This window comes from Chenopodium quinoa, unplaced genomic scaffold (genome assembly GCF_001683475.1).
Source record: "Chenopodium quinoa cultivar QQ74 unplaced genomic scaffold, ASM168347v1, whole genome shotgun sequence".
Taxonomy (NCBI): Eukaryota; Viridiplantae; Streptophyta; class Magnoliopsida; order Caryophyllales; family Amaranthaceae; genus Chenopodium; species Chenopodium quinoa.
The window spans coordinates 2,442,983-2,469,702 of NW_018742523.1; the positions used below are offsets into that span (position 1 = coordinate 2,442,983).

The 26,720-nt window shown below is 37.9% G+C and overlaps 4 protein-coding genes across 4 annotated transcripts; 1 reads left to right on the forward strand and 3 right to left on the reverse strand.

Annotated features, from left to right (window-relative positions):
* The first annotated feature begins 434 nt into the window (after window positions 1-434).
* Window positions 435-2,951, forward strand: LOC110719984. The gene is made up of 4 exons (XM_021898985.1): window positions 435-1,157; window positions 1,261-1,404; window positions 1,520-2,395; window positions 2,485-2,951. Exons 1-4 carry the CDS (start codon window positions 459-461, stop codon window positions 2,767-2,769), a joined length of 2,004 nt encoding a protein of 667 aa, XP_021754677.1. The 5' UTR covers window positions 435-458; the 3' UTR covers window positions 2,770-2,951.
* A 132-nt stretch (window positions 2,952-3,083) lies between these two features.
* LOC110719985 lies at window positions 3,084-4,147 on the reverse strand. Its single transcript, XM_021898986.1, has 2 exons — window positions 3,901-4,147; window positions 3,084-3,637 (listed from the first exon to the last, which is right to left on the reverse strand). The coding sequence occupies exon 2, from the start codon at window positions 3,632-3,634 to the stop codon at window positions 3,155-3,157; it is 480 nt and encodes a 159-aa protein (XP_021754678.1). The 5' UTR covers window positions 3,635-3,637; window positions 3,901-4,147; the 3' UTR covers window positions 3,084-3,154.
* Window positions 4,148-12,515: 8,368 nt separating this feature from the next.
* LOC110719986 (fructokinase-like 1, chloroplastic) lies at window positions 12,516-15,036 on the reverse strand. Its single transcript, XM_021898988.1, has 2 exons — window positions 14,290-15,036; window positions 12,516-13,584 (listed from the first exon to the last, which is right to left on the reverse strand). Exons 1-2 carry the CDS (start codon window positions 15,034-15,036, stop codon window positions 12,892-12,894), a joined length of 1,440 nt encoding a protein of 479 aa, XP_021754680.1. The 3' UTR covers window positions 12,516-12,891.
* Window positions 15,037-19,136: 4,100 nt separating this feature from the next.
* Window positions 19,137-25,307, reverse strand: LOC110719987. Its single transcript, XM_021898989.1, has 3 exons — window positions 25,173-25,307; window positions 19,602-20,024; window positions 19,137-19,519 (listed from the first exon to the last, which is right to left on the reverse strand). Exons 1-3 carry the CDS (start codon window positions 25,218-25,220, stop codon window positions 19,340-19,342), a joined length of 651 nt encoding a protein of 216 aa, XP_021754681.1. The 5' UTR covers window positions 25,221-25,307; the 3' UTR covers window positions 19,137-19,339.
* Between the last annotated feature and the right edge of the window lie 1,413 nt (window positions 25,308-26,720).

A 26,720-nucleotide genomic window follows, 5' to 3' on the forward strand; every position in this document is an offset into this window, starting at 1 on the left:
GTGAAGAAGAATTTGATGAAGGGGATGAGGAATGGTATATTGAAGGGTCAAAGGAGATCTTGGCCAAAGTGAACAAGAGCCTTAGGAAAGGTTTGGAGAGTGCAGTAGATGACAGGGTTGGCAAAGATAAGAGAGTAGAGTTGAGAAATGATTTGGATGTTGGAAAACCGAAGGTGAATCCAGAAAGTGATGCTGATTCAGATGATTCAAGGAGTTTGTGTGGATCTGATGAGGAACAGGACTATGCTCCTTGGTTTAATGCTGATGTGGACTTTGACAACCCAATCAAGTTGAAGTTAAATCAGAAATTCAGTAATGCTTCAGTCTTGAGGAGGGCCTTAAGACTTCATGCCATTCAAAACAGGTATGAGTTCTACTACTTGCATAATGACAGTAAAAGGATTACAGTTCAGTGTATATATAGATGTGGCTGTGAGTTCAATAGCTACACTTGTAGAATGCCTGCTTGTACATGTGTGGGGGGGGTAAAGTGTCAGTTCAAGGTGTTTGCATCAAAACTTGTTAAGCAGCAAACTTGGCAAATCAAAACCTTGAATTTAGACCATTCCTGCTTCAGAGTAAAGAAGAACAAGATGCTTACTGCTGAATACATAGCAGAGAGGTATTTAGAAGAGTTTAGGAGTAACCCTGGTTGGAGAATTAAGGAGATTAGGGCTAGGATTTTGAATGATTTAGGAGTTGATGTGAGTTACTATAAGGCATGGCTAGCTAGGTGTAGGGCAAAACTACTGATATTTGGTTCAGCTAGGGAGCAGTATGCTAGGGTGTGGGATTATGGGAAAGCTGTGATGAAGTACAACCCTGGTTCAGGGTGCAATGTTGTTGTTGATGGTATTGACAGGCCAGAGCCACCATTGTTCATGAGGATGTTCATCTGTTTAAGGCCATTGAGAGATGGATTTGCAAAGGGTTGTAGGCCTTTAATAGGGTTGGATGGTTGTCACCTCAAGGGTGCCTTTCCTGGGCAAATTCTGGTGGCAGTTGCTAAGGATGGGAATAACAACTTGTTTCCTCTAGCTTGGGCCACAGTGGAGATTGAAAACCAGGAAACTTGGGGTTGGTTCTTGGAATCCCTTATGTCAATGTTCACACATGATCAAGGAGCTGGGCTGACCATCATGTCTGACAGGCAAAAGGTAATGCTTCTGTTTCCCTCTTAACTATTTAGGTTCAATTTCTAAGTTTTCATGTGTATGTATGTGATTGACTGATGATTATACTTTTGTCTGCATTTGGTAGGGTTTGATTAAAGCAATGGCTGATGTTATTCCCAAAGCTGAGCAAAGGTTTTGTGTGAGGCATATTTGGGCTAACTTCAAGCTCAACTTCACTGGATCAACCTTTAAGGAGCTGTTTTGGAGAGCAGCTAGGGCCACCACCATTGTAAGTTTATTGATTGTTGAAGCTAGCCTATGCTTTTATATGACTGTTGGTGTGTTTTTATATTGGTTAGCTTGTATATGCTTGGTGTGATTTCTGGTATGCTTTTATATGTCAGTTTGAGCATGAAATTGCCATGGAGTCTATCAAATTCCTCGATGAAGAGGCATATGAGTATTTAATCAACATTCCTCCCCACCATTGGTCTAGACATGCATTCACACCAAACTGCAAGTCCAACATGTTGTTGAACAACATGTGTGAGACTTTCAATGCAGTCATTAGGCCTGCCAGAGATAAACCTATCCTCACCCAAATGGAATGGATGAGGAGGTATATTATGAACAGGAATAATGAAAAGTGGGAGGATTCAAAAACAATTACACACAACTTAGTGCCATATGTGAGGCATGTTCTGGGGAGGATAGACTTTGTGGCTAGGTCCTGTGTGGTGCAGCCATCCAGAGGGAATACATTTGAGGTGCAGCTGAAGGATGACCAGGTGTTGGTTGATTTGGACAAGGAGACCTGCACATGTTACCATTGGGAACTCACTGGCATTCCATGTGTTCATGCTTATGCCTGCATATTGGATATGAGGGGTGACATAGAGGCTGTTGTTGACCCATACTATACCATGGACACATACAGGTCTGCTTATGAACCAGCTGTCCAACCAATGCCTGGCCCAAAGCACTGGGAGAGAGTCAGAATGAGGGAACCACTACCCCCTTCTGTTAAGGTGCAACCTGGGAGACCAAAGAGCAAAAAAAGGAAGCTTGAGCCAGGAGAATGTTCTTCTTCAGGTGGTCAGGCAAGTACCAAGAGGAAGAAGCAATGCAGCAACTGTGGGGGATATAGGCATTATGCCAAGACTTGCAAAGTACCTGCTGCACCAGCTACAGAGCTGATAAAGTCAGCAGGCAGACCCCCACTGAACACTCCTTGGATGGTGGAGGAGAGGAAGAAGAAAGAGATTAGGGCTGCTAAAAAGGTAACACAAGCATTACACCAACTCCCCCTTTGTTTTATATATGTATGTGTCTTTTCCATTGACTTTTTATTTTTATATGCATGTCATAGAGTGCAATTGGGGCTGGACCAAACAGCATAGGAAACAAAAAGTTTCCTCAAGAGCAAGAAGGTTGTCTGCCATTCAGCAAGCGCCCACAGCCACAGTCTTCCTCAGCTAAGCATTCCTCAGCTCAGCCATCCTCTAGTCAGCCATCCTCAGCTCAGCCTTCCTCAAGTCAGCCTGCCTCAAGCCAACCAAAAAGAAAGACAAGGTCTTCCTCAAGTCAGCCTACAACAGCCACAGGTGTTGTAACAAGGGCCAGGCTGCAATCCCTCAACAACCTTACTCAGTGATGTACTCATGCTGGATATCAAACATTATGTCTGTTGAACAATTTCAAACTTTTATTATGTACTCATGACTGGTTATGTAACTTGCTAGTTTTTTAGTGGCTTCCCTTAACAAATTTGAACAATTAGATATTGAATTGTAATGGTTGCATGGCTTTGATTGCCATTGAAACATGTTGAAGTAAGGTTCTTTTGTCAACCTGTACTTGAACTATCTTAGTGTTTCACATATTTCCCATGTTTTAATGTTTCACATGTTTAAATAGGTTGATTAAAAGACAAGGCATAAATAGGAACTTAGACAAGGCATAAATAGGTTGATTAAAAGACATATTTATAACACTTCAAGTCATTACAAGAAATTATAACTACTTAATACAGCTTACTATTACACACCCCTAGCCATTAGGAAAATTACACCCATTGACAAACCTATACAAATGGCCATGCCCACCCAACCAAAACAGCTGATTGAAGACACCTTCCCTTCATTGCACTCCCTGTTCATTCTCTTCCTGTCAGCGTTCAAGGCCTTGCATCTCATCTTCAAATTATCAACTTCATTAAGTAGGCACCTCCTTTGGCCACTGATTTCATCAACTTCCCTTTTCAATTCATTAACTTCACCCTTTAGCAGCTTCTTATCCAACAACAGGTTGTTGATAACCCCTGTTTGCCAATCTGTTCCATCAGGTTGATCAACCCATTCGAAAGCTTTGCAACCCCTTGTTTCTGTTATTGGGTCATAAAACTTACATGATATGAACTTCCTGCCTGGATTCTCCCTTGTCCAGCTAGTGAGCTTGGCCATTGGCACACCACACTTACATTTTCTGGCCTCAGGAGGGGAAGAGCTAACAAACGACATAATCTGCATCAATTTTAGATCGACAGTCACATTTACAGATTTGTACACTGACGAATTAACATTGACAGCAACAAAATTCATTTTTAATTTCATAATACGAAAAGCCCCAAATTCAATTTCTGACGAACCCTAATTTCGCAATTGGGCATTTAGATGCGTACATAACATAATCCAACCATTAATCTGAGTACGAAACAATTGCAAATAATAATTGAAGAGAATTTAAACCATAATTACCAAACAACCGAACAATTGACCGCACTCACCTGTTTCAGCAGCTTCAATCTGTTCCTCTTCTCAAAAATCGTGGAAGAATCGTGAAAGAATTGTTTCAAGTATCGTGCAACAATGCAATGCGCTGCTGCTATTCAATAAGAACAACGATTTCGTTCATTGGGGGAGAATCGTGCAAGAATGGTTCTTATATATCGTGCAAGAATCGTGGAAGAATGGTTCTTATATACAGATCTTTTAAAAATATATCCGTTGGGGTGGGCCCCACTAACAGTTCTGTTAACGAAAGATGGATTTTGGTGTTAACTTCCAACTTTTATATTTTTGGGAGGTGTTAAAATAAAAGTTTTTTTTTGGGGGGTGTTAAAAAACATTTTCAGCCTTTTGTAAGGTGTTAAAATCCAAAATATCCATAAAATATGCAACTTTATAGAACATATAAGCAAGACATTTCAAAACAACCATTATTATAGTCTTGTGATCAATGTAACGCAGTGTCCAACACCATAGATCAAAATATGTTCAAAAGCAAGATAAACTAGGATTAGTTAATTACAAGCCATAGACAAAAATGTGCTTACAAGCACGACCGAAAGACCATCTTTATCGTCCGCTCGTAGTTGCACATCCACTTGTGAAGCCCATCTCACTTGGTCCTTGATAATGGGAACATAAAGTGAGTCAAACTTGGTATCCAATACCTATGAATAGCTTTGTACACAAGTGTTAATGAAGATACCTGAGGTAGATGAAACATTCCTCTCCTCCTTATCTCTTTGGAAGATCTTGCATTACCTCATGTAGTGGCCTTGCCTACCATAATAGAAGCATCACATCTTTGCTTTGTTCTTGAACTCCTTCTTCTTCCCTTTTAAGGGCCTTTTGGTTGCTCCATAGGAGTTGGCTCGGTGAAGCAGCTGCACCACAACTTACAAGAGTGTGTCTCCTTTCCCGCAACTATATGCGCCCTAAGTGCATCATAGCTCGAGTGGAGTGAAGCAAGCAAGATATGACCCGCCAACTCATCCTCTAATGGGATTTCGAGAAGCTCCATGTGCTTAAAGAGCCTAGTCATTCTAAGCACATAAGGTCGGAGGGGCATACCAGGTCTTAATTTGTTATTGCAGACCCTTGACCAAAGCCGGTACCTCTTCTTAGCAAGACAACCTTTTTTCCGGTGGCTTTATCTTTATGTTCGAGAGTGACCTAGTCACATCAAACACGAGTCCATCATAGTTGCCATTGAGACTCTTGGTGACTGTCACATTGACAACATCCTCAAGTGCTTTGAGGAACATGTCCGGAAAATAGAAGAAGAGCTTTTCCTTCCATTCTTCTAGGATGGAATTAGCCATTAGTCGTGAGACTTTCTTGCAATCGGAAGACCATACATCAGTAGCCTCATCCCTCATGATTCCCTTAAAGAAGAAGCTTGGAATGGGAGTATCAAGGATGTATTTCATGGAACAATTCCGAAGAGTTTTCCGGAGTTCCTCTTCCCATTCCTTGAAATTGACCAAGTTAAGGCTAAAAGCCAACTTGTCGGGGATTTCTGGGCACATAAAGTTGTTGTTTGAATTATTTGCAGACATGTTTCTACAATTGAAAGAATTTGAAATGAAAAACCATTCATAAAACCAATAAGTTTGAAATTTAAAGCATACATGCAAATTTTCAATCTTATTGAGCATTCTGTCCACGCATTAATATTAGTCCCTTTTAGGCGATAATAAAACGATTCCAAGATCCCAAAAATCAAAAAGTGATTAAGCATGCTTTGGCTTGTCTTACCACTTAATATTTTAAGGTAAGCAATCCAATTGCTAATAGCTAAGCTACTCTTGGTTCGATAAAACGTCACATCTAATACTTCCATGACATTTTATCTCCATTGCCACGACATCTAAGGACTCCTTACTGATATCGTTGAGCTTAACCAAGACCAACTTGTATACCTAGTATACCTTACGTTTCTAGGGAAGTAGTGATATGCCTCGCTTTAGCATAGCCAACACTACGCGCATTAGTTCGGTAAGTGTTGTTCTTGGAATAGCAAATTTGGCTCAATTTTATAGGGACCTAGGGTTTATATGTTGGTTGATTTAAGTGAACTTAATTAATCATCGCAACATTTGAAATCCTAAACATGCATCTAATATATCATTCACATATATAAGCTCAAATATATATATATATATATATATATATATATATATATATATATATATATATATATATATATATATATATATATATATATATATATATATATATATATATATATATATATATATATATACATATTTATATATATATAACATAAGTAAAAGATGCATTTGGCAAGTAGCATGACCCCTTGAGCCTTCAAGTCTTCAAGGGTCTTTGATGCAACTTCTTGGCTTGTCCTCTTAGAAATGTCGTCTTCGAGACATCTCCACCAAATATGCAACTACTAGTTACTATGACTAGGATTAATCTAAATATTAAGGTACAAAAATACGCAACGGTACGCATACCGTATTTAGATTTACAAGAATACATAACGGATCGCAGTCTGTATTTACTATCCTAGTCGGGCCCACTAGTTGCTAATTTCACAGAACCTGTGATACAATATACATTCCATTCATCCATTCACTATTTGTGAATGGCCCATGCATTTTACAACATAAAACAAGTAACAATGCATAACACGCGGAAACTAGTAACTAACTTAGGTGGTTAATCCGATTAACGCGCCTAATTAAACTAGTCAAAGTTGTTTATCATATCATGTGATTAAGACACAATTAGCTCAAGTAATTAACGAAGCTCCCACTAAATTCCGCATCCAACTTAATTAACCCAATTAATTAAGCCGGTTAACCCATATTTTGTCAAATTATTTTGCAAGTGTCGGATGAACTGAGGCCTAGCCTCGTTAAAATAATTAAAACGACCCAATTAACGCAAAAGGTTAGCCCACCAAATGGCCAAGTGCCTAGCATCCAAGCCATGAGGCTAGGCTTGCTAGGCACCATGGCCAATGGCTGTGCGTGCTTGGGTGCTGGCATGCCTGGCTAGCAGCACGCCACGCTTGCTGGCGCCAGCATGCAAGCATGCGTAGCTAGCTTGATGTAGCTCGCATGCCTTGCTACCAAGCAGCACTTGCGGGCATCTTCCAGCAACCACGCAGCACCCACGCATCCTTGATGCATCAAGCACGCACACAGCGTGCACCTAGCCCACCACACAGCAGCAACACTTCAAGGCATGAGCACCTCCATGCGCACCTCGGCAGCCACATGTGGGTTGCGTAAGCAGCCCGGCTAGCCGTAGGTGGTGCTTGGGCGATTCTTGCCTCGATTTGTGTGCTTTTATCTCGGGATTTTAATCCTGATATATGTGTGACATAAAAATGATTCTAAATTAATTTTAGATTCAACATTAAGCAAGAATGAAAATATAACAAGTCTAACTTAAACGAATTCAATTTTAGTGGTGCACAAACCTAAATTATTCAAGAACCATTCTTTAAATCAATTTTAGGTTTATCTTGATGCTACAAATTGAAGGGTTATACTCATAATTAATTTAACCAAACATAAATTAATAATGAGATTTGACAAAATTAAAGGGGTTGGAAAAATTAACCCTTTCATCTAATAAAAAATTTCCAACATTAACTTGTGAAAAATTGAAAAATTACATCTTCCAATATGAAGATTAATTAAATTTCAATCACAAGTTTTGAACTTTTAGGACTTTAATCAACTCAAAAATGATTAAATCCAAAAATTAGTTCAACATGGAATTTAGAAATCAAAGTTCCAACCAAATAAACAATTAAATATTGGATCTTTAACATATTAGGGACTTCAAAATTACACATTCACCATAAACATTCACACTTGAAGCAATTAATTTGCAAAATTGTGGAATTTCAAGTTTATGTGAAAAATGAGCTTACCAAATCAAACACCAATTATGACTTCATAAACATGCTTAATAAGGTTTATTATAGCAGTAGATAAGTGATGCAACCATACATTTAATCTACCTTTAACATGCCATAGTTAATTAAGGTTCAAAGATTCAAAAAATTTCGTCAAAAACGAAAAACCCTTCGAAAAACATGTTTCTGGGTGGATTTTGGCTTCTGGACAGCTCTTTAGAAGGGTCAAAAACAATTTGGTACATCAATTCCACCCAAAAATCACTATTTTTGAGTCGAAATCTTGGTTCATGAGCCAAAATTAGTAAAATACGAGATTAAAGCTAATTAAAAACGAGCTTCTAATCTAATTAGAAAGCAAAACCAGAAATTTAAATCCATTTTAAATAACCTCAATTAATTATTAGTTACAATAATTAAAATAAGCGCGGCTCTGATACTACTGTTGGGTTTCGTAGTGTCCGACAATACGCGGAAGAGACACCCGCCCACTAATTAAAGCAACTAAACATGCAATCACATAATTAAACAACAAAAGAGATAGAAAGAGAAATGACATTCTTACCCTTGGCGCGTGCTTCACTCGCTTACGAGCTCTTACTTCAAAGCTCTAGCCTCGCAAGTGCGAAGGCCCCCAACAGCTCGCACCCTCGACCCGACCCTAGCGGTCTTTATCCCAAAGGTTAGTCGGGACTTGACCAAAGATAAACTAGAGTATTACGAACTTAAAGGTTTTCTCACTAATGATGAGATGCCTTATTGAGTTCAACTCAAGCGTTTTTTCACAAACCCAAAACTTGGGTATTTATAGGGAAGGGAGCCTTGCGCTGCGAGTGTGCAAGAGTGCTGCGATGCGAGGCCCAGCCCCTTGTGGCTGATGCTGCTATGCTAGCACGCATCGCCACAGCACATCACGCATAGCACGCTGCTGCGATGCTCGTGCTAGTGATGATGCGGCTGGTGCTACTATGCTAGTAAGCACGCACAACCATGCCTGCATAGCCACAACACACACACGCATGGCACGCAGCTTGCGATGTGCGTGTGCTGGGCAATGCTAGGCATGCTAGCACGCATGCGGTTTGGGACCTCGCCTAGCCTAGCACTCGCATGGCTAGGCCAATGCGATGCTACGGCTTGACTCGTACTTGTCGCTTGCTTGATTCCACGTCTCGTCAAATTCCGAATTCGACTCGACTTATGACGCTCGGTTTTGACGCTCTAAGCTCGATATCCGACGTCTTTGTTCGTAATACTCTAATGACTCATCTAATCCTTTGGATTGATTCGTTGTCTTGGATCGATTATTCGATTGGGGTGCAACCCGAAGGGTTCAGTTAAGATTAAGCCGTAATATTATTACATTAATATTACTGATCGGAAGTGGCCTCCACCTAGGCATTCAGATCACTTGACCTCACTGAAGAATTAACTTTCTAATAATTCCGAATCCTCTATCGGAATAATACACTTGTTGGAAGGATATCATTCCTTTCACCGTGCCCGTGCCGATTTTCCAAAATTGTGTTCACGGCACGGCCCACGGCCCACTCCTTGGTCACCATGCCGTATTGCTGGCGGGCTCGTGCCTGGCCGTGCCACCACCGTGCCATGCTCGTGCCGCCCGTGGGCCAGCACGACCCATGCCCACCTCTTCTCCATACGTTATAAGTGTTTCTAAGGATAAAATTTATGATATAAAAATGGTAACTTTTGTAGTATATATATGAGCAACTTTAAATACTTTTAGGGTAAATTTAACCTGTTTTTACAATAACTTAATGAAATTTCGTCTTAATCAAGAATAATTTGTGCAATTCGAATGTCACACACACTGATGAGTCTCGAGCCTGATCAATCATAATTGGCTTGAAAAGTGTGTGGGTTTAGGTTTGGATAAGCCAAAAATTAAGTTTCTTGGTCAAAGCTCAAACTAACCTGAAAAAAGTGCAAGTTTGAATAGGCAAATATACAAGTTTTTAAATCTAAACCCGAAAAAAAAAAAAAAAATCTCCTATAACAAGTTTGGTTATGCTATTTTGGAATAAATTAATAAAAGTACTAACCGATATTTGATTTGAGTATAATTAGGAGATTAAGGACCTTTGGGGTAGGGGTGCGCAAAATTGTTCTATCTAACTAATCAATATGAAAATCTGGTGATTTGATCCAAAATTTCGAATACTTTTTGCTTTGGATATTTGGAATATGTCGAATCGTATACTCGAAAAATTCTGGTTTTGAGATTAGATAGAGATCGAAATTTTCTTGTAAGATATACGAAGTATGAGATATCCTTAATAAAAACAAAATTGGGTTTTTAGATCAAATGCATATTTTTTAATAATCAAATAGGAGTTCGATGTCTCTTCACAAATCCCCAAGCTATTGGTTATTAGACTTTCTTTAATCTTGAAGCACTATTTAATAATATAATTTAGATCTCGGCATATACTCGAGTCAAGCCAACATCATTAACATGCGACGTTTTATCCCTCGTTGTTGTCCCTAAGTCACAAATTTAAACCTTTATATATTCTCGATCCTTGCCAATCCCATTTTGTCAGTCTTTTACAGACTCTCTTACTTTGTTGATAGTCTCAAATGGACTTTATGTCATCCAAGCATTCAACTAAAGCATTCCCGATGGGGGCTTACTTCTTTTGAAAATCTTATACAGATTCAGCTACACCTTTGATCTACACCAATAAGACTTAAAGGTCCACTAACTAATATAGATAGGAAAGTTAGGGAAGAACTATAGTGAGTCAACTTCTTCATAATTGTCAACTACATCTAGATTATAAAAAATGGTTTTGTTGTTAATGTTAAAAATAATAATTACGTAAAGAATAATAAAAGAGAACAAATAAAAAAAATAAATAAAAATAAAGCTTAGGACATAGGTTCACCATATGAATGAAAATCGGGGATAAATCAAGAATCATATAAACAAAAATACGGACATACTTTCTGTTTTAGGTGTAAACAATGGGTCTTTCGGATGGACCTTTCTTGTAGGTTGAAGACTGGACTCGGCCCAAGTGACGACTGGGACGAGAATTTCCTACACAGCAAACACACGTAAACTGCCCTCGGGGGTTGTGCCGAGGAAGACCCCTCTGATGTCGAAGTAAGTGCAGTGTTTAGAGAGAGAAAGTTATGCAAGAGAATTAATTGCTTGAGGCTTAATATGAATGAATTGAGAGAGAGAGAAGTGAAGACTTTTATACCTTACTCAAATAGCTTTAATGGGTCTCTTTGCCATGTGGGCTTGCCACGTTGATTGGGTCTGCTTTGACTTACTTGGCGTGCTTTGGAGAGTTGAACCTTCTTTGGGCTTTTAATTTGAACATTTGTGGACTGACCCAACTAGAGTAAATTGGACCCAAACAACTTGTCCCCAGACTTAGTTCGGAATTTTGACGAAATGAGTTTTGACTTGCAAATTGGAGGGAAGCAAATGATTTAATTAAAATTTGAATTTTTGGAGTTATTGAGGCAATAACGGTTGTTTAGTAGTTAATGGGGGATATGGAGAGTTTAGTGGGTAGTTATTTTGGGAGGTAATTGGAAAGGTGGAGTCATGAAGTGGAGCTAGAAGGGTTTTTATGGCGCGAACTGTAACACCCTAGAAATTTCTTTCCTTTAAAATAACTGTTTTGCTCTTTTTAAAATACGAAATAGGAAAATCTAAGACCTTATTGCCACCGTGAAAACGGCTAAGACAATTATCAAAGACACACAACGGAAGACTCACTTTAAAAACCATTCAAAACAAGTCAACTCAAAAGTCAATCCAAACGAAAGTAAAGTCAAACCAAAGTCAACTTACAACTTGGAACCATTAAAGGCCCTTTTCAAAATCCAAAACAAATATTAAAACTTTTGTGTTAGTCTCACAAGCATATATATATATAATAATCAAAGCAAATAAAACACATCATATTCGTTGACCCTCCGCGTCGAGAGACGCCACTCCAACCTTCCGGGACAGAGATAGCACCTCAGTGTGCAATTGTTGCACCATCTTCTCCACTGCTCCAGCAGCCAACTGATTTTGTCGAGCTATTTTTAACTGATTTTGTCGAGCTATTCGTTGGCTCAACTCAGCGTCACGGTGTGCGAGGTCTTGTCGGATCATTTCAACAGCAGCGGTGATTGCTTGTGCAATCTTAGAGACCACGGACCCAAATTCTGTCTCCAGGGCCTCAAAACACTGCGCATTAGTGGGGGGGGGGGGGCATTTTCCGGTCGCCGGAATCGTCTGTGATACCAATTTACTAGGAATCAGTAAGAGTGAGAAAGAGTGTTGATTTTTTTGATAGAGTAACAGTTAGCCAACCTTCTTTTGAGAGGAAGGAGCTCTCCCCAAGCCTAAGCTTTCTATATAATTTTCTGGATACCCATTCTTGCATCCATGCACTGCTATTTAAACTACTATTCCTTCTACACAATTCTAGCTTACATTCATCCCCCTTCCCTAACAGAATTTTATTCTTAAAACAAAAAGACTAATAAAGCCCTCAACAAAAATAACAGAATTGCAACAGAATCTAGAAGCATTAAGACAGGTCAGCTCTCCTCACATTCTTCCATCAGCCTTCTTACGTCTTGAGTAAGTAGCCACAATAGGGGGTCTAGGCCCATTCCTTGCAAATTGTTTGTATTTTACACACACACAAACCTACTCATTATTCATTATTTCCCCTATGGAATAGATGAGTACTTCTTTAACCAAAAATTGGGATTCCTCAGCTTCTTACAGTAAATCACCACAATAAATTGAACTAGATATAATGATAATCAACAAGAAAAATGAGATTGGGAAGAACTGTCAACAATCATAGATTTCCCAATCGTGGGAATTGACTCTAGCACTAATCTATATCTACATTTCTGTGTCTAAGCATGCTTTTACATTATAAGCTATAATCAATTCTCCCAGTTCACGGGTTTAGATTACAGTCTTGTGCGTGAAGGATCCTCTGTTCTGTTTCTCCTTTGGAAGACAAATTTGCCTTCAGAGTAAACCAGTGAGGGTAGCAGCCAACTTCATGGAACCAGCTTTTGAAAGACAGTTTTATCTCTACCACATCGAAGGAACATAAACTTGCTCCTTAAGATTTTGAGTGGCACTTTCAGTTGGAAAACCCCTCACTGCCCCAATTGTCCATTGTGATATAATGCCAGCAGCAATAGCAAAGCGAAGCTGCCTCTCCAAAACATCCTGATCTTCATACATCTCAGGGTGACTAGTCAGTTTCCTCATAATCCCAGCCACAATTGCGTCACCAGATCCAGTTCTATCGCAAGTAAATGGGGTTATCAACACATCTTCTGTTCCAACCACAACACCATCAAAAGATGGGGCATAGTAATGAATTCGAAGTGTACCATCCGTTACAAAAAGAAGCTTAAGTCCATCATGCCACAATGGAGATATTTCTTCACGTGTGTAGTGGTAGTAATCCCTCCTGTCTTTACTCTGTTCGTAATTTTCAGCATAGTACTGAGGTCGGTAATTTTTCCTCCTCTCATAATGATCTTCATCTAAAAGAAACTCCAGCTCTTGCCTGCTAACCTCAATGATATTTGCTTCCTCCCAAGCTTGCTTGATGATTTCTCTTGTCTCGTCACGTGACTTCCACAAGGGCAATGGAAGATTCAGATCAAAAAACACAAGGCCTCCAAACTTTTTGGATATGTTAATAGCAGTGAAGAGGGTGGAATGCATTGGAGGTGATGTCAAGACTTCTGAATTGAAATGAAAGATCCTAGCCTGTTCATAAATCATATAGCAAGAATAAGCATAATCCTAAATGATACAGTGACATCGACTATCAACATTCAATCCTCCTCCATTGAGTCATGACCTTCATTCATGTTAAGTTCACAAAAGAGACAAGACTAACAAAATTTTAAAAGCAGGAAATTTTCCTTCAAATTCTTGGCTTATAAACAGAATATAAACAATGGCAATTGATTATATGCCATGTGTTTTACTTCTTCCAGCAATTCCTTGTCTAAACAATACTTCGTATTTGATGTCTTCTTCACTTTGTTTTTCCTCTCAAAAATTTCCCATTAATTTAACATATCTTTAATCAAAATAAGAACACATTTTGCATCATTAAGTACTGAATGATTAATACGTTTGTACAAAGTGAATTCAATATGTAACTCGGGAACAACTGAAAATTTACAAATAAAATCATCCGAAAAGATTCTCACAACAATCACTACTCCAACCAAGAATGGTATCTGAACAATAATGCTCATTTGGTGAAGGTAATATTAATATGTTTTAGAAATTGACAATGCTCTCATAACAGCTATAACTAAGGTTTTTGAAAAAGCTCATTTCAGTTGGTACTACATTTTCCACTCATTCAATCAATATAAAAAACTATCAGAATAGTTGACACACTATGCTAGTAAACTTTGATAAAATCAAGCTAACATGCTCTAATTATAATGGAATTACCTCTTTCAGAACAGCTAAATTCAACTCTGAGGCGACCAAGGAATCCTCAGCAGCTTCTTTCGCTGTCTCCACCATCATTTTCCCATCATCACTAAACTTAATTTTCATAAAAGAACAAGCAGTTTTCACATTTGAATCAAATTTTACAGCCCTTGTTTGCACATTTTCTTTATTCATCATGTAAACCAACTCTTCCCCAAAATCATCATCCCCAACCTTGCCAATAACCGCTGCCCTGCCGCCCAATCGAACGTGCGAAATCGCCACATTTGACACCGGTCCACCGGGCGCCCGCCCGAATTCAGGCGGATTCCACTGCATCATTTTCCACCCTGAGTAGATATCAGGGTCCATTTGATGCTCTGAAACTCTCACACTTGGTAGAAATTCCTTTTGAACTGCTCCAAAGCAGCATATCAATGGCGGGTCTAAGTAAGGGAAATCCATCCCATCATCGAAATTCTCAACCTCAACCGAAATTAAGGTCGACCCATTTCCAATTTCGGTATTTTGAGAGGACTCATTTGATTTTTTGTGTGTTTTCTGAGGAGAGAGAGTGCTGGATTTTTTGCTGCCCTTGGGTCGACCGCGGCGTTTTGGGGGTTCTTGGACGCCATTGTTGGAGTCGGAAGAAGCTCTAATTTGGGTGGAGGTTGAAATTGGAGGGAAAATTGGAGGAAAACGTGAGATTGGTTTGGGAGAGAGGAAGAGGAAAGAGGGAATTGGTGAACGAATAAGAATTGCCATGGATGGGTTTAGATAGGGTTAATGGCTTTATGCCATTCTTGAAGTGGTTCAGTTTTGGCCTATTTGGGGATTAGGCAAGCTAAGACTTACTAAATTTTTTATTTTGAGAGTAGATACTTTAGATATTTTCTCTAATGTCATGTTCACTTCACTTAAAAAATATATAATATTTAGTAAAAAAAAAAATTAAGTAGAAAAAATAAGTTTAATTTAGTAAAAATAATTTCAGTTCAGCAAAAGTAATTTTATTTCAGTAAAAATCAATTATTTTTAAGAAGAAATATAATAGAAAATCAGTAAAAAATAATTTCACTTCAATAAAAATAATTTAAACTCAGCAAAAATATTTTAAATTCAGTAAAAATAATTTGGGTTTTTCCAAGCTATGCCCTTGAGGTTGTTGAGTCTAAGGTGTGTATATTTTTTCAAAATTACAAGTTGTGCCCTCAACTTCAGTTGTTTAGTCAACCGTACCCTTTGACGTTAACTCGTCGTTAGTAACTGTAAAAAAAATTAATAAAAAAAAAAAGTTAACTCTAACCCAATTTGAGCGTAAAATTTATCTCCAAAGTGGGGTAAATAACAGTTAACACAACTACTAACGTTGCGTTAATATTAGAGAGTATGATTGAATAAACACTTTAACTTGAAGGGCACATCTTGTAATTTTGAAAAAGCATGGGCAGTTGGGCACACCTTAGAAAATCAACAACCACGGGGCATAACCTAGAAAAACCCAAATAATTTCAATTCAACAAAAATAAGGTAAAGTGAAAAAGGCCTAATAATTTCTAATGATAAGTAAAAGAAGCATTAGAATGTCCTCGTGACAAACAAGAATTTTTACAAACTTCAAATCCATATTATCAATTACAAATAGCATACGTTAATGATTTTACTTTGTTGCATGGTGAAAGGAATGGTGTCCTTTGAACAAGTATATTATTCCGATAGAGAATTCGGAATTAATTAGAAAGCTAATTATTCAGTGAGGTCAAGTGATCGGAATGCCTAGTTGGAGGCCACTTCCGATCAGTAATATCAATGAATAATTAATATTACAGCTTAATCTTGACTGAACCCTTTAGGTCACATCCAATCGTGTGATCGAACCAAAACGACGAATTAATCCGAAGGGTTAAATGAATTAATAAGGTATTTACGAACAAAGACGTCATATTTCAAGCTTAGAGCGTCAAAGCCGAACGTCATAAGTCGAGTCAAATTTAGGTATCGACGAGACGGAAAATCGACCAAACATCAAGTCATTGCACGAGAAAATCCTATCCTCGAAATGGCCTAGCCTGATCGAGGGCTAGGATGGCTAGCATGGCTAGCCAAGGCCATTGTCGCAAGGCAAGGCTCGGCCACAAGCTCAGCATGCCTAACATGGCCGAGCATGTTGGCCAAGCATGCCTTGCACGCATCGCAAGGCTAGCATGGTTGGTCGCGCTCGCTAGGCAAGCCAGCAGCCAGCCTCGTACCATCGCAAGGCCAGCAGCAAGCAAATGCTCGCTGGGCCTCGCGCATGGTCGCAACAGATAGCTGGGCTCAACTAGCGCAAGCAATGCAGTAGCAATAGCAGCCCGCATTACGTGTAAGGCTTGCTGGCTGGTTGTAGGCCCAGCCAAGGTGCCAGCGAGGCTGCCTTGGCTGCCAAGGCAAGCCGCCAGCTTGCGTGCGCCTATTGGCTCGGTTGTGTTGTGAGAGTTTGGCTTGGGGAGCAAGGGAGGTGTGGTCCTCCCATGTGGTCCTCACCTAACCCCTTGCTCTCCTCATGCCACTTGTTGTTTGGTGATTCATTTGGCTTTAAATTTTATTTTAGAATTAAATTGAATTGTATTTTGCCTTTCAAACTCTCCCACATTGATGAGAGATGGGATTTCAAGGGCTCCTTTCCCTATAAATGCCAATCATTTGGTATTGGGAAAGGGCACTTGAGTTGGTGAACTTGAAGGGATCTCCAAAGAGAGAAAACCTTTGTTCTAATACTCTAAATAATTTTTGGTCTAGCCCCGACTAAACTTCGGGGTAGGGGCTGGGTTGGTTCGGTAGCGAGGGTGTTAGTCGTTGGAGGTTTGCGCGTTTGTGGGACTCTACGCTTTCAAGTCTGAGCTCTAAGTTAGAGCGAAGCACGCTATAAGGGTAATGATTCTTTCTCTCTCTTCTTGTTAATCCTGTAATTAAGGTTTTAATACATGCTTAGTTACTTTAATTTGTATGCGGATTTTGGGCGAGTTTCCTTCCACGTGGTGTTGGACATCACGAAACCCAACACGTGGTTTGGCTCTTGATAGATGTGATGGATACTCTAAGGGCCTGTTCCGATTTACTGAAAACAACTGAACTAAACTGAACTGAACTGATTGGGGCTGGACTGAACTAAACCGAAATGAATTGTTTATGAGAGAAAGAAATTATGAACTAAACTGAACTGATTGGAGCTGAACAGAATAGGTCCTAAGTATGAATTTAGGCAAGATGAGAACGCATATCTTCAATAATATGCTCTGTCAAGGGACTTCCCTAATGCCTTTATTAAGTTGATGGCTAAGCTAGTAAATTATCACCTTTAACTTGAATGTTATGAATGCTTTGTTGAATTTTTCGTTACTCTTTTATGAAGAGAGGTAGCTTTTGCAACAAATGTCTTGGTGTTGAGATTTAATGTACATTTTTTGTGGTGCTTTATTAGGTGTAGTAATATTTCAGTTAAATACAAAATCGTGATCTTGCTTCGTGCAAATGTAGTCTTTTTTTTTTAATTAATGGGATGTTCTAGAATTCTTTGGTTCAATTACAGTTGTGGAAAGCGTAATTGTTTCATTTTGATGATTGCAAAGGGGGTAAATAGTTAACGAAATGCTCTTCCTCTTGTGAAGGATAGTTTGAAAACCAAAAATGTTGTGAAATATTTGCCATAGAAAAATTTAGGTTTAGGAGGGATGTCTATTTTCCAAATTCAATAATGGGACCAGTTATTGTATTCTGGATTAAGATTATGAGCTAACCAAATAGTTGACATACTAAGAAGTCTTCATTGTAGTGACTAGTGAGCCCCCATATGGGAGTGTCTAGCATATCATTTTCTTTCCCATATATTATAGACGATGTATGTATCAACGATAAAATACTTTTAAAACTTTTAATATTGGTGTTTAATCAAACGAAAACTGGAAAAACATTATTAAAAGACGTTAAGTTATAATACCATAGTAGCGAGGACGTGCACCCTATCTACCCTGTTCGTATCAACCTTATGGATACCACACTATGTGAAGGACTTGCTAATGTATTAAATCTAATCTACTGTCCGCTTAAGAGTGATAATTGTGTCCCGTTCATGTCTCAACATTTGAACCAAATTTATGGAGTCGGAAAATATGGTAACGAGCTACAACAATCTATGTGTTCTCAATTTCAGACCCCATTTCATACCTTTAAGATAGGCATTCATCTCTGCATGTAACGCTGAATGTGTTAACCCATAAGCAGCACCTCCCAGGTTTCCTCGTTCACCGATCTCCTCTTTTTCCAAACACCACCCCGGTAATATTAGTTGAATAACATAAACAATCCAAACATTAATAAAATGTTTTGTTTAAAAACAAAGAAATCAAATTTGACATAAGAAGAACATGTTTGTTTCTTCAAAAAAAAAAAAAAAAAAAAAAGAACATGTTTGATAAATCACTTTTTTTAGTTTGATATTCACTTTTTCAAACAAGTTGTTCACAAAATTAACGAGTCCATAAATTCAAAACACTAATCTAATTGATATGGTAGAAAGATTCATATAAAATAAAGATGAAAGTTGAATAATAGCTACCAGCTCCAGTTAACCCATTTTACTTAAAGAGATTAAATATTCTGCGCAAAATTGTTTATTATCTTAAAAAACTGAGCTTTTTCATAACTAAACTTATTTGAAAATTTGTAAATATTTCTCAAACGAATCAAGTCATTTGCATCCAACATCCTTATTTAAAGCATCGCACCCTTACCTATAAAGTTTTTCTAATCTGGGAAATCCTGGAAAACTTATTGATTCTATCCGTCAATACTATATACCCGATGGAAAACTATGTATAAGAGAGAGATTGATTAGGAGCCATGAAGGGATAGACTGATAGACATGAAAAAGAAATATGAGTATATAAACCCAATACACTGGAAGAAAGGAAAACTTACACAGTGGCAAAAAAAAAAAAAAGGTCTTTAAGAACTAATAGAAATACACAATATGAAGCTTATGTTCATATAGCTCTCTCCATTACAAGGCATTTTCGGTCTCTAGGTATTATCATTGAGCTTTTACATTTTCTTCCCGAAATGTTTTCCATAACCACACAATCTGCAACAAACCACCATTTGCTACATGCAAAAGGAATATCCAGGGCCGACTAGCAAAATTTGTGGAGATTAACTTAAGGACAACAAATGCACAAGCAATCCCCAGAAAATTCAATTTTATTCCTTTCACCTGCACAAAAGAATATGCATGATATTACCATTATACGAATCAAGAAAATGAGTGATGTAATATGAATGCATGTGTGCAGTACCTCTCGCTGTTGAAACATTTCTTCAAATGTCTCTTTCATGAAATCAGACAGCAAGCAACCAGCAAAAAGACCCAAGGGCATCACTAATTCCTGATTCCTAGATATAGTAACTACAACATCTGACACAAAGCTCAAGAAAAACCAAGCCATGAAAGACCATTTAAATGCTTCCAGGCCGAGAAACAGCAACCGATGCAGCACTTGGTGTTCAGCTTTCTTCCATGGAAATTCCTTTACTGAATCAGGCAGAGATTTCCATAATTGCTCCTTGAATCCTTTCATTTGCATCTTTGACTTGTCAGGTAACTCAAATTGTGCAACAACTTTTCTTGTTGAAGGATTGTAAGAGATATTCTTCCAATGGGAATTACGAGTCAATTTAAATGTTTGAGGTTGAAATGGAGACGCACTTTGATATTTTATCTGTCAGAGTATGCAGCATGCAATGATAATACACTCAATGTTGAGCGAAAATGCATAAAAAGGAGAGAGAAAAAGTAGAAAGGCAGTAGAAAAGTAAATTTTTCAATAACTTGTTCTTGGACTTAGAAATGCGAGAATGGAAAATGTATTCATGTAATACAGTAAATAGGACTCAGATTAATAAATAAGAATTACTTGTTTCATTTTATGTTTTTTCTACTGAAAAGATGAACTTGAAGTTGGTTCACAAGAAAAATATGAAGTATAATATAAGAAATTTAAGCCACTACTATACGCTGTGGAAAATAGGGGGAAATGAAGGTGCCACAATATAAGCCAAAGGTAGTAACCAAGGCATATAAACGGTTTCACATTACTCATATAATAGGGGGAAATGAACAACGGTTTCACATTACTCACATATAAACCATTAACCATACAATCTTATCTGGGATAAGTCATTAAGTCGTTTTGAAAGTTTGACACATCAAGATTTTGATGTTAGCAGAAGAGAAGATTTTGCTATTCCAAGCTACTTAAATAAGATTCCCAATTATTGTATCTTCCTCCCCTCCTCTCACTGAGTCATAACAAAACCTCAAACAGCCAGCCAAAACATTCATTGCTATGACCTATGATCCAACGATTATATTGCAGGATCTTTGATAAGCCATTTAGCTTTGGTTTACATTATATATTGAATTATGAAATCATTTCAAAGTGAAATTAGAGGAGAGACCTAAGGCCCTCTCTGAAAACCAAATCGTAAGGGCTTGTTCATTATCAGTTTTTGGTCTCTTGTAAACAAAAATATGGAAACTAGAAGTTGTTTCCAATTTTCAGTTGCCAATTTCAAATTCAACATGATTAGTACAAGTATGAATAATTATAATCTCATAATACAACCTATATTGAATGACTTAATAACTAAGTAGTACTTGGTGTAGTTGGTAAGAGTTTCACCTCATGACCACAAGGTCATGGGTTCGATTACTACCAACTGTGGTTCTTGGGGGTGGGGATTCCCTTATCCTTCTCCCCCATCCCCCCCCCCCCCCAATTCCCCAAGAGACTGAATTGTGTAACTAGGCTGGTTTATCTTTGAGAGGTACCATAGGTCGTTCTTCTTACCCAACAAAAAAGAAAAAAAATAACTTAATAATTCAAAACCAAAAACTGTTAATGATACCAAACAAACCCTAAGTAAGCTATTATCCACTTCTTTTACACCATGTATAGGCATAAAGACTCACATGGGAGGGGAGGAGAGGGGGGCGAAGGAAAGTGAGGGATGCATTTTACCTTATTTGGACAAGACATGGGACAAAGGAAGGGAAAGGAAATGAAAGAATTCATTTTCCTTCCCTTTTTAAAAAGCAAAATCCCTCCACTATTGGAAATATTTGGACGGAAAATGGAAGGTCACTCTTTCCCTCCCCCAATCTCCCTCCCTTTTCCCTCTCCTTCCTTACCCCTCCATTTCCCCACACTATTGTTGTCCAAACATAGTGTTTAGGTACATTTACTAAAATCCCTTCCTAAATGAAGGTGTTTTTGTGGATGCAAAATAAGAGTAATGGATGGCTTTAAAGTGGATTTTTAGGTAACGGTGGTTTTGAAACTCCCAATCAGCTAGCCAATTGATATCACTAAATGTTCACTTTAAGACAGCAAGCTACTTGTGGTTTAGTAAGAAAACTTTTCTACGCTACATATCTGCATGAAATGAGCACATTAGGATTCCTATAATCATCTACATTACCATTTCATCTTTGTTATGCAGGCATAGCTACTTAAGATCCTTTCATTTCAAGTGCTAATTATAGTCAGATAAATGTTGGTGACGTTATGACCATAATTTGCTTTTGATCCTGATCCTAGCTTGCAATTTAACCTTGCATGGTCAAAGCTAAGTCACTACACAAAGCAAATATTTGAGTTGGCCACAACATGGCCTTGTTGGCTGGTTTCCAACAGGGTCCTAGCTTAAAAAGGACCAGGATTAAGTGGGCATCTGCTAATCTTATGTGTACCTGCCAGATGCTCATAAGCCCAAGTCAGCACTGCCTATTCATCATCTAGTATATATCTCAGTTTTAAGTCGCTGTTACACTGAAGAGCAGAAATTGCAAGTAATCTACATTTTTTGTCAGCAGTTGAAGGTGTGAAGTTGCTTCTGTTTTCTTATCAGCAATAGCTGGTGTTATTGGTTAGTGGGCAACAGCCAACAAGTGCTATCACCTGCTGATAGTATACATATTTATCAGCTGGGATTCAAATTTTTGTGGACCTTTTGTCATCTCTAAACTGTTACGCCATAATGTATGTTTCTAGAATAGCATTTTAAGTCAGAGTATTTTCCTTTTACAACATTTCCAAAAAGGCGCACTTTTGATATTCACTAGCATTTTCTGTTATTAGAGTCAGTGCTTCAAATTTGTGACCATGTTTACATGATACATGCTGCTCCTGAAATTTGATTTCCCTATGCATGACTAAGTCAAAGGATATGATTTTCTTTTCTAGTAGCATTTTTAGACAAAATTTTGACCAATGGTTCTCTCTATGTCTATCCTCAGATTCCTCACAGATGAAGCCCACTTTTTATTTCTCTCCTTTCTATAAAAATTGTGATTTTCCAAACATTGCAATTATATTTGAACGAAGGAAGTACAACGTTTAAAATCTCAAAACTAGAGTGTGAAGACCAGTAGTTCAAGAGAAACAGTCAACGAAGACTAAATACTCCAATTTCTAAGCTCCCTACACTTGTTTTAATGCAAAAATCTAACAACTCGCAATAATAGCTGGTGAAGATGTATGTGCATCTCTTAGTGTGGATGATCTTGTTCCACATCATGATGTAACTTGAGGACAAGTTTGTTTTCAAGAGGGGGAGTGTGATGAGGGAGCATCCAAAATTTTCTTTATTGATTCATTCTTGGAGCTTTCTTGAAAGTTCTTGAAGAAATGAAGGTTCTTGACAGTTTTATTAAAGTTTAAGAGTCTAGATTTTGCTTATAAGTTATTACCTTTCACTTGAAAGGGTAGTTCATGTTTTAATCATTAGGATTTTTTTTTTCAGATTTTTTTTTATACAAATTATATCTATTTAGAATTTCTTGTTGAGATAGAATTCTACAAGAAATTGGTCTAAGTTAGTTAAACGTTTGTTAATCTTTTAAATTTCTGGTTTATAGGAATTCTAAAGTATTTAGGACTCTTAAAGCTTGTTTTGTAGCCTATTTAAAGGCGTAGAATTTAATTAATAAAGTTTAAATTTTGTTTGTTGATTACAATTAGCTTTTAGGCTTGTTCAAAGAAGCACATTTTTTCATTTTTTTCATTGCTTGAGGCGAGTGGAACCTAAATCATGATCCTTAGTTTAGGCAAGTGAAACCTAATCTAAGTTTGGTTAATTCGTTTAGTGAGTGAAGCTAAATTAAATAACCTAAAGCCCCAATAAAATTGTGAATTAAGGTGAGTGAAGCCATAATTCTGATTTAAGACCCTTAGGGCCTTAGGTGTTAACAAACGAGTGAAGCTTGTTAAGATCAAAGATCAAACGAATTAAGAAACACATCAGTAACGAACAAACCTTTAGTTTCTTAATGATTCTAGTTTTACCCATGTTTAAGACAAAGGGAATTATTCGCATGTTTGGAGGTCATCAGCCACAACACAAGTTCAGTTTATTTCAATATCTTCAAATTCAAGAGCATCAAATCTAAATCCCCTAATTGTTGACTCCCAAAATGAGGTAAATTCATTGAGCATCCATTTAGTACGGGCTATGGTCTCTTCACCTAAAGTAAGGTGACTTTGGTCTAAAATTTATTAAGATTTAGTACTGGCTATTTTCCTACATATTCTCAGTTGTTACCGAGTACACTAAGAGCCGTGTGTATCCATGAGTGCTCATACTCGTTTTATAAGTTTTGCTCATTTAATCAAAATGGATAAAATGAAAAAAAAATGTTTTGGTACTAATCTCCTAATGTTTGGATAAAAGAAAATGGAGGGAAAAGAAGGGAAGGGAAATGGAGGGATGGATTATCTTTCATTTGAATAACAAATAAGGAAGGAAGGAAGGAAATTGGAGGGGGGAGAAATGGAAGGATTAAATTGTAAGAAATTAATCTCTCCAACAATGGAGAGATTTGGAAGGAAAACTTATCTTTCTTCCTTCCCCTTCCTTTCTCTTCCCTCCTCCTCACCTCCCTCCCCTTCTTTTCTTTCCCATTTCTTTATCCAAACACACTAGAGTCCTAGTACAACTGAACTTTGACCTGATGCTAATTACTACGAAAAAAAAACATTATCCCATAAAATCCTTAACATTACAAGTAAAATCTATAATGTCAATCTCAAGAGGCTTTATAAAAAATAAAACACGGTAATAGTGTGTTTGGATTGAAAGAAATGGAGGGAAATGAAGGGAAGGGAAATGGAGAGATGGGGTATCTTTCATTTGGATAACAAATGAGGAAGAAAGGGAATTGGAGGGGAGAGGAATGGAGGGATTAACAGTGTGTTTGGATAGATTAGGGGGAAGGAAAAGAAGGGGAGGGAGGAGGAGGGGTGAGAAGAGAAGGGGAGGGGAGGAAAGAAGAAAGAGTTTTCCTTTCAAATCTCTGCATTGTTGGAAAGATCAATTTCTTCAATTTGATCCCTCCATTTCTTTCCCCTCCAATTCTCTTCCTTCCTCATTTGTTATCCAAATGAAAGATTATCTATCCCTCAATTTCTCTTCCCTTCATTTCCTTCAATCCAAACAAAGTGTAAATTGTAGGAAAATGATCCCTCCAACAATGGAGAGATTTGGAAGGAAAACACACCATTCTCCCCTCCCCTTCTCCTCCCTCCCCTTCTTTTCCTTCCCCTTTCTTTATCCAAACATACTGTAAATTCCCAATTGCACAAACCTTTCCAACAAATTTAGAATTATAATCACGCAAACAATTCAACTATATTATGATAATTTCTTAATTTTAACCAATAACCACTATTTCTACGTTTTTCCTATTCTTTCTATAATTCTAAGAAATAACAGTAGAAGCAGCAATTAGCCTAAAAGAGCAAATTAACCAAACACATAGTACTAAAAATTAAACAAAAGTAGAGTTGGAGATGGTTTGAGAAGCTAACCTGGAAAGTGGGAGTAAAAACTGCGCAACGCGGCAGCGCCACCGTCATATTTTCGCCGTCGCCGGGTGCTCCTCTCTCACTGCGCCTGTCTCCTCATCACACTTTTTTTTACTTATATATAAAAGTGGTGATAACTAATATTGTGATATGTATAATATGGGCTGGGCTTGATTTCTATAGGTGGCCAATTAAACGTACAGACTGAGCCAACCCGACTTTGGGCATAGTTCAAGATTCTTTCTTCAAAACCCGGGTTTTACAAACTTTTACACTTTAATTGGATAGAAAGAAATGGAAGATAAAGAAGGGAAGAGAAAGGGAAGGGGACAAACTCTCTTGTTTGGGTAAAAGATTAGGAGAAGGAAGGGAAAGGAGAGAAAGGGATCCATTTTTCCTCTCTTTTTAATAAGCATAATCCCTCCAAATTTGGAGAGATTTGGAGAAAATATGGAGCTCACCTCCCCCTCCCTTTCATTTCTCTTCCCTTCCTCCTCTTTCCCTCCCCTTCCTTTCCTTCCTTATTTTCTATTCAAACAAAACGTTAAATAAGTAAGAATATCCACATTGATTGTGTATAAGGACCTGCTAGTAATTTCTAAATAATTGCTAGCTACATGCTAGCCATTGTAGAGCTACAACCTCTTGTAGCTAAGCCAAACTACATAGCTCAAAGCTATGTAGTTTAACTCCACCCAATGCACATATATTGATTTGTTTAATATTTTTTATGTATTTGTTTGTTTATTTTTTATTGTTTTATTTTTTTCATAATTTACTTATTACAAAAGAATGTAGGTTACCATTGTAGAGATTGTAGCTTAAATTTTATAGTTTGGAGATTAATGATGTGGCAACCCAAAGCTACATGTGCATGTAGCTAGCTATTGTGGATGCTCTAAGGCGAGTGTATAACAAATGTTGTATATAAGTATTTTGAAATAGTTAAAATTTGCCTTGATATATTGTTGAATATTGTTGTATGGGATGATACCAGTAGACCTGACAATCCTGACCCAGACCCAATGACCCAACTCGAATGATCCGACCCTTGATCCGAAATTGACCCAAAAACATCGACCTGAAAATGACCCGAAACACGAAATTGAACGAACTGACCCATACCCGACCCGAAAATGAAGTTGACCCGATCCTAACTTGACACTCGAACTGACTCGACCCGAAGTTGACCCGATCTGAAATTGACCCTAACAAACCCGATACCCGAAATGTCCTGAACTAAAATTACCTTATAATTGAATTGAAAATGTTTGGTGCCAAAAATAACTCAAATTGATCATATTCAACCGTAGCCAAGCTCATAAACCGAATTGATAGTTTTTATTACCAGTATAACATTAAAAAAATTATTGGTTTGAGCTTGATCCACACATGGAATAACCTAAACATGACCCGACCTGATTTTGCCCTGACCCGAACATACTTGACACGGAAATAGTCTGACCCGAACTCGACCTAATACCTGACCTGAGTCATACCCGAAACCAGAAATAACCTAACCTGACCCATACCCGACCCAAATTCTAACTG

Bases quoted from the DNA above. Each gene is read 5' to 3' on its own strand.
- LOC110719987 (XM_021898989.1), bottom strand. From the start codon at position 25,220: ATGACGGTGGCGCTGCCGCGTTGCGCAGTTTTTACTCCCACTTTCCAG. The intron at 20,025-25,172 runs GTTAGCTTCTCA...ATACTCTGACAG, and splicing joins TTTTTACTCCCACTTTCCAG to ATAAAATATCAAAGTGCGTC. The intron at 19,520-19,601 runs GTACTGCACACA...TCTTTTGTGCAG, and splicing joins AAATGTTTCAACAGCGAGAG to GTGAAAGGAATAAAATTGAA.
- LOC110719986 (XM_021898988.1), bottom strand. From the start codon at position 15,036: ATGGCAATTCTTATTCGTTCACCAATTCCCTCTTTCCTCTTCCTCTCT. The intron at 13,585-14,289 runs GTAATTCCATTA...ATTTATGAACAG, and splicing joins ATTTAGCTGTTCTGAAAGAG to GCTAGGATCTTTCATTTCAA.
- LOC110719984 (XM_021898985.1), top strand. From the start codon at position 459: ATGCCTGCTTGTACATGTGTGGGGGGGGTAAAGTGTCAGTTCAAGGTG. The intron at 1,405-1,519 runs GTAAGTTTATTG...TTTATATGTCAG, and splicing joins CAGCTAGGGCCACCACCATT to TTTGAGCATGAAATTGCCAT. The intron at 2,396-2,484 runs GTAACACAAGCA...TGCATGTCATAG, and splicing joins AGATTAGGGCTGCTAAAAAG to AGTGCAATTGGGGCTGGACC.
- LOC110719985 (XM_021898986.1), bottom strand. From the start codon at position 3,634: ATGTCGTTTGTTAGCTCTTCCCCTCCTGAGGCCAGAAAATGTAAGTGT.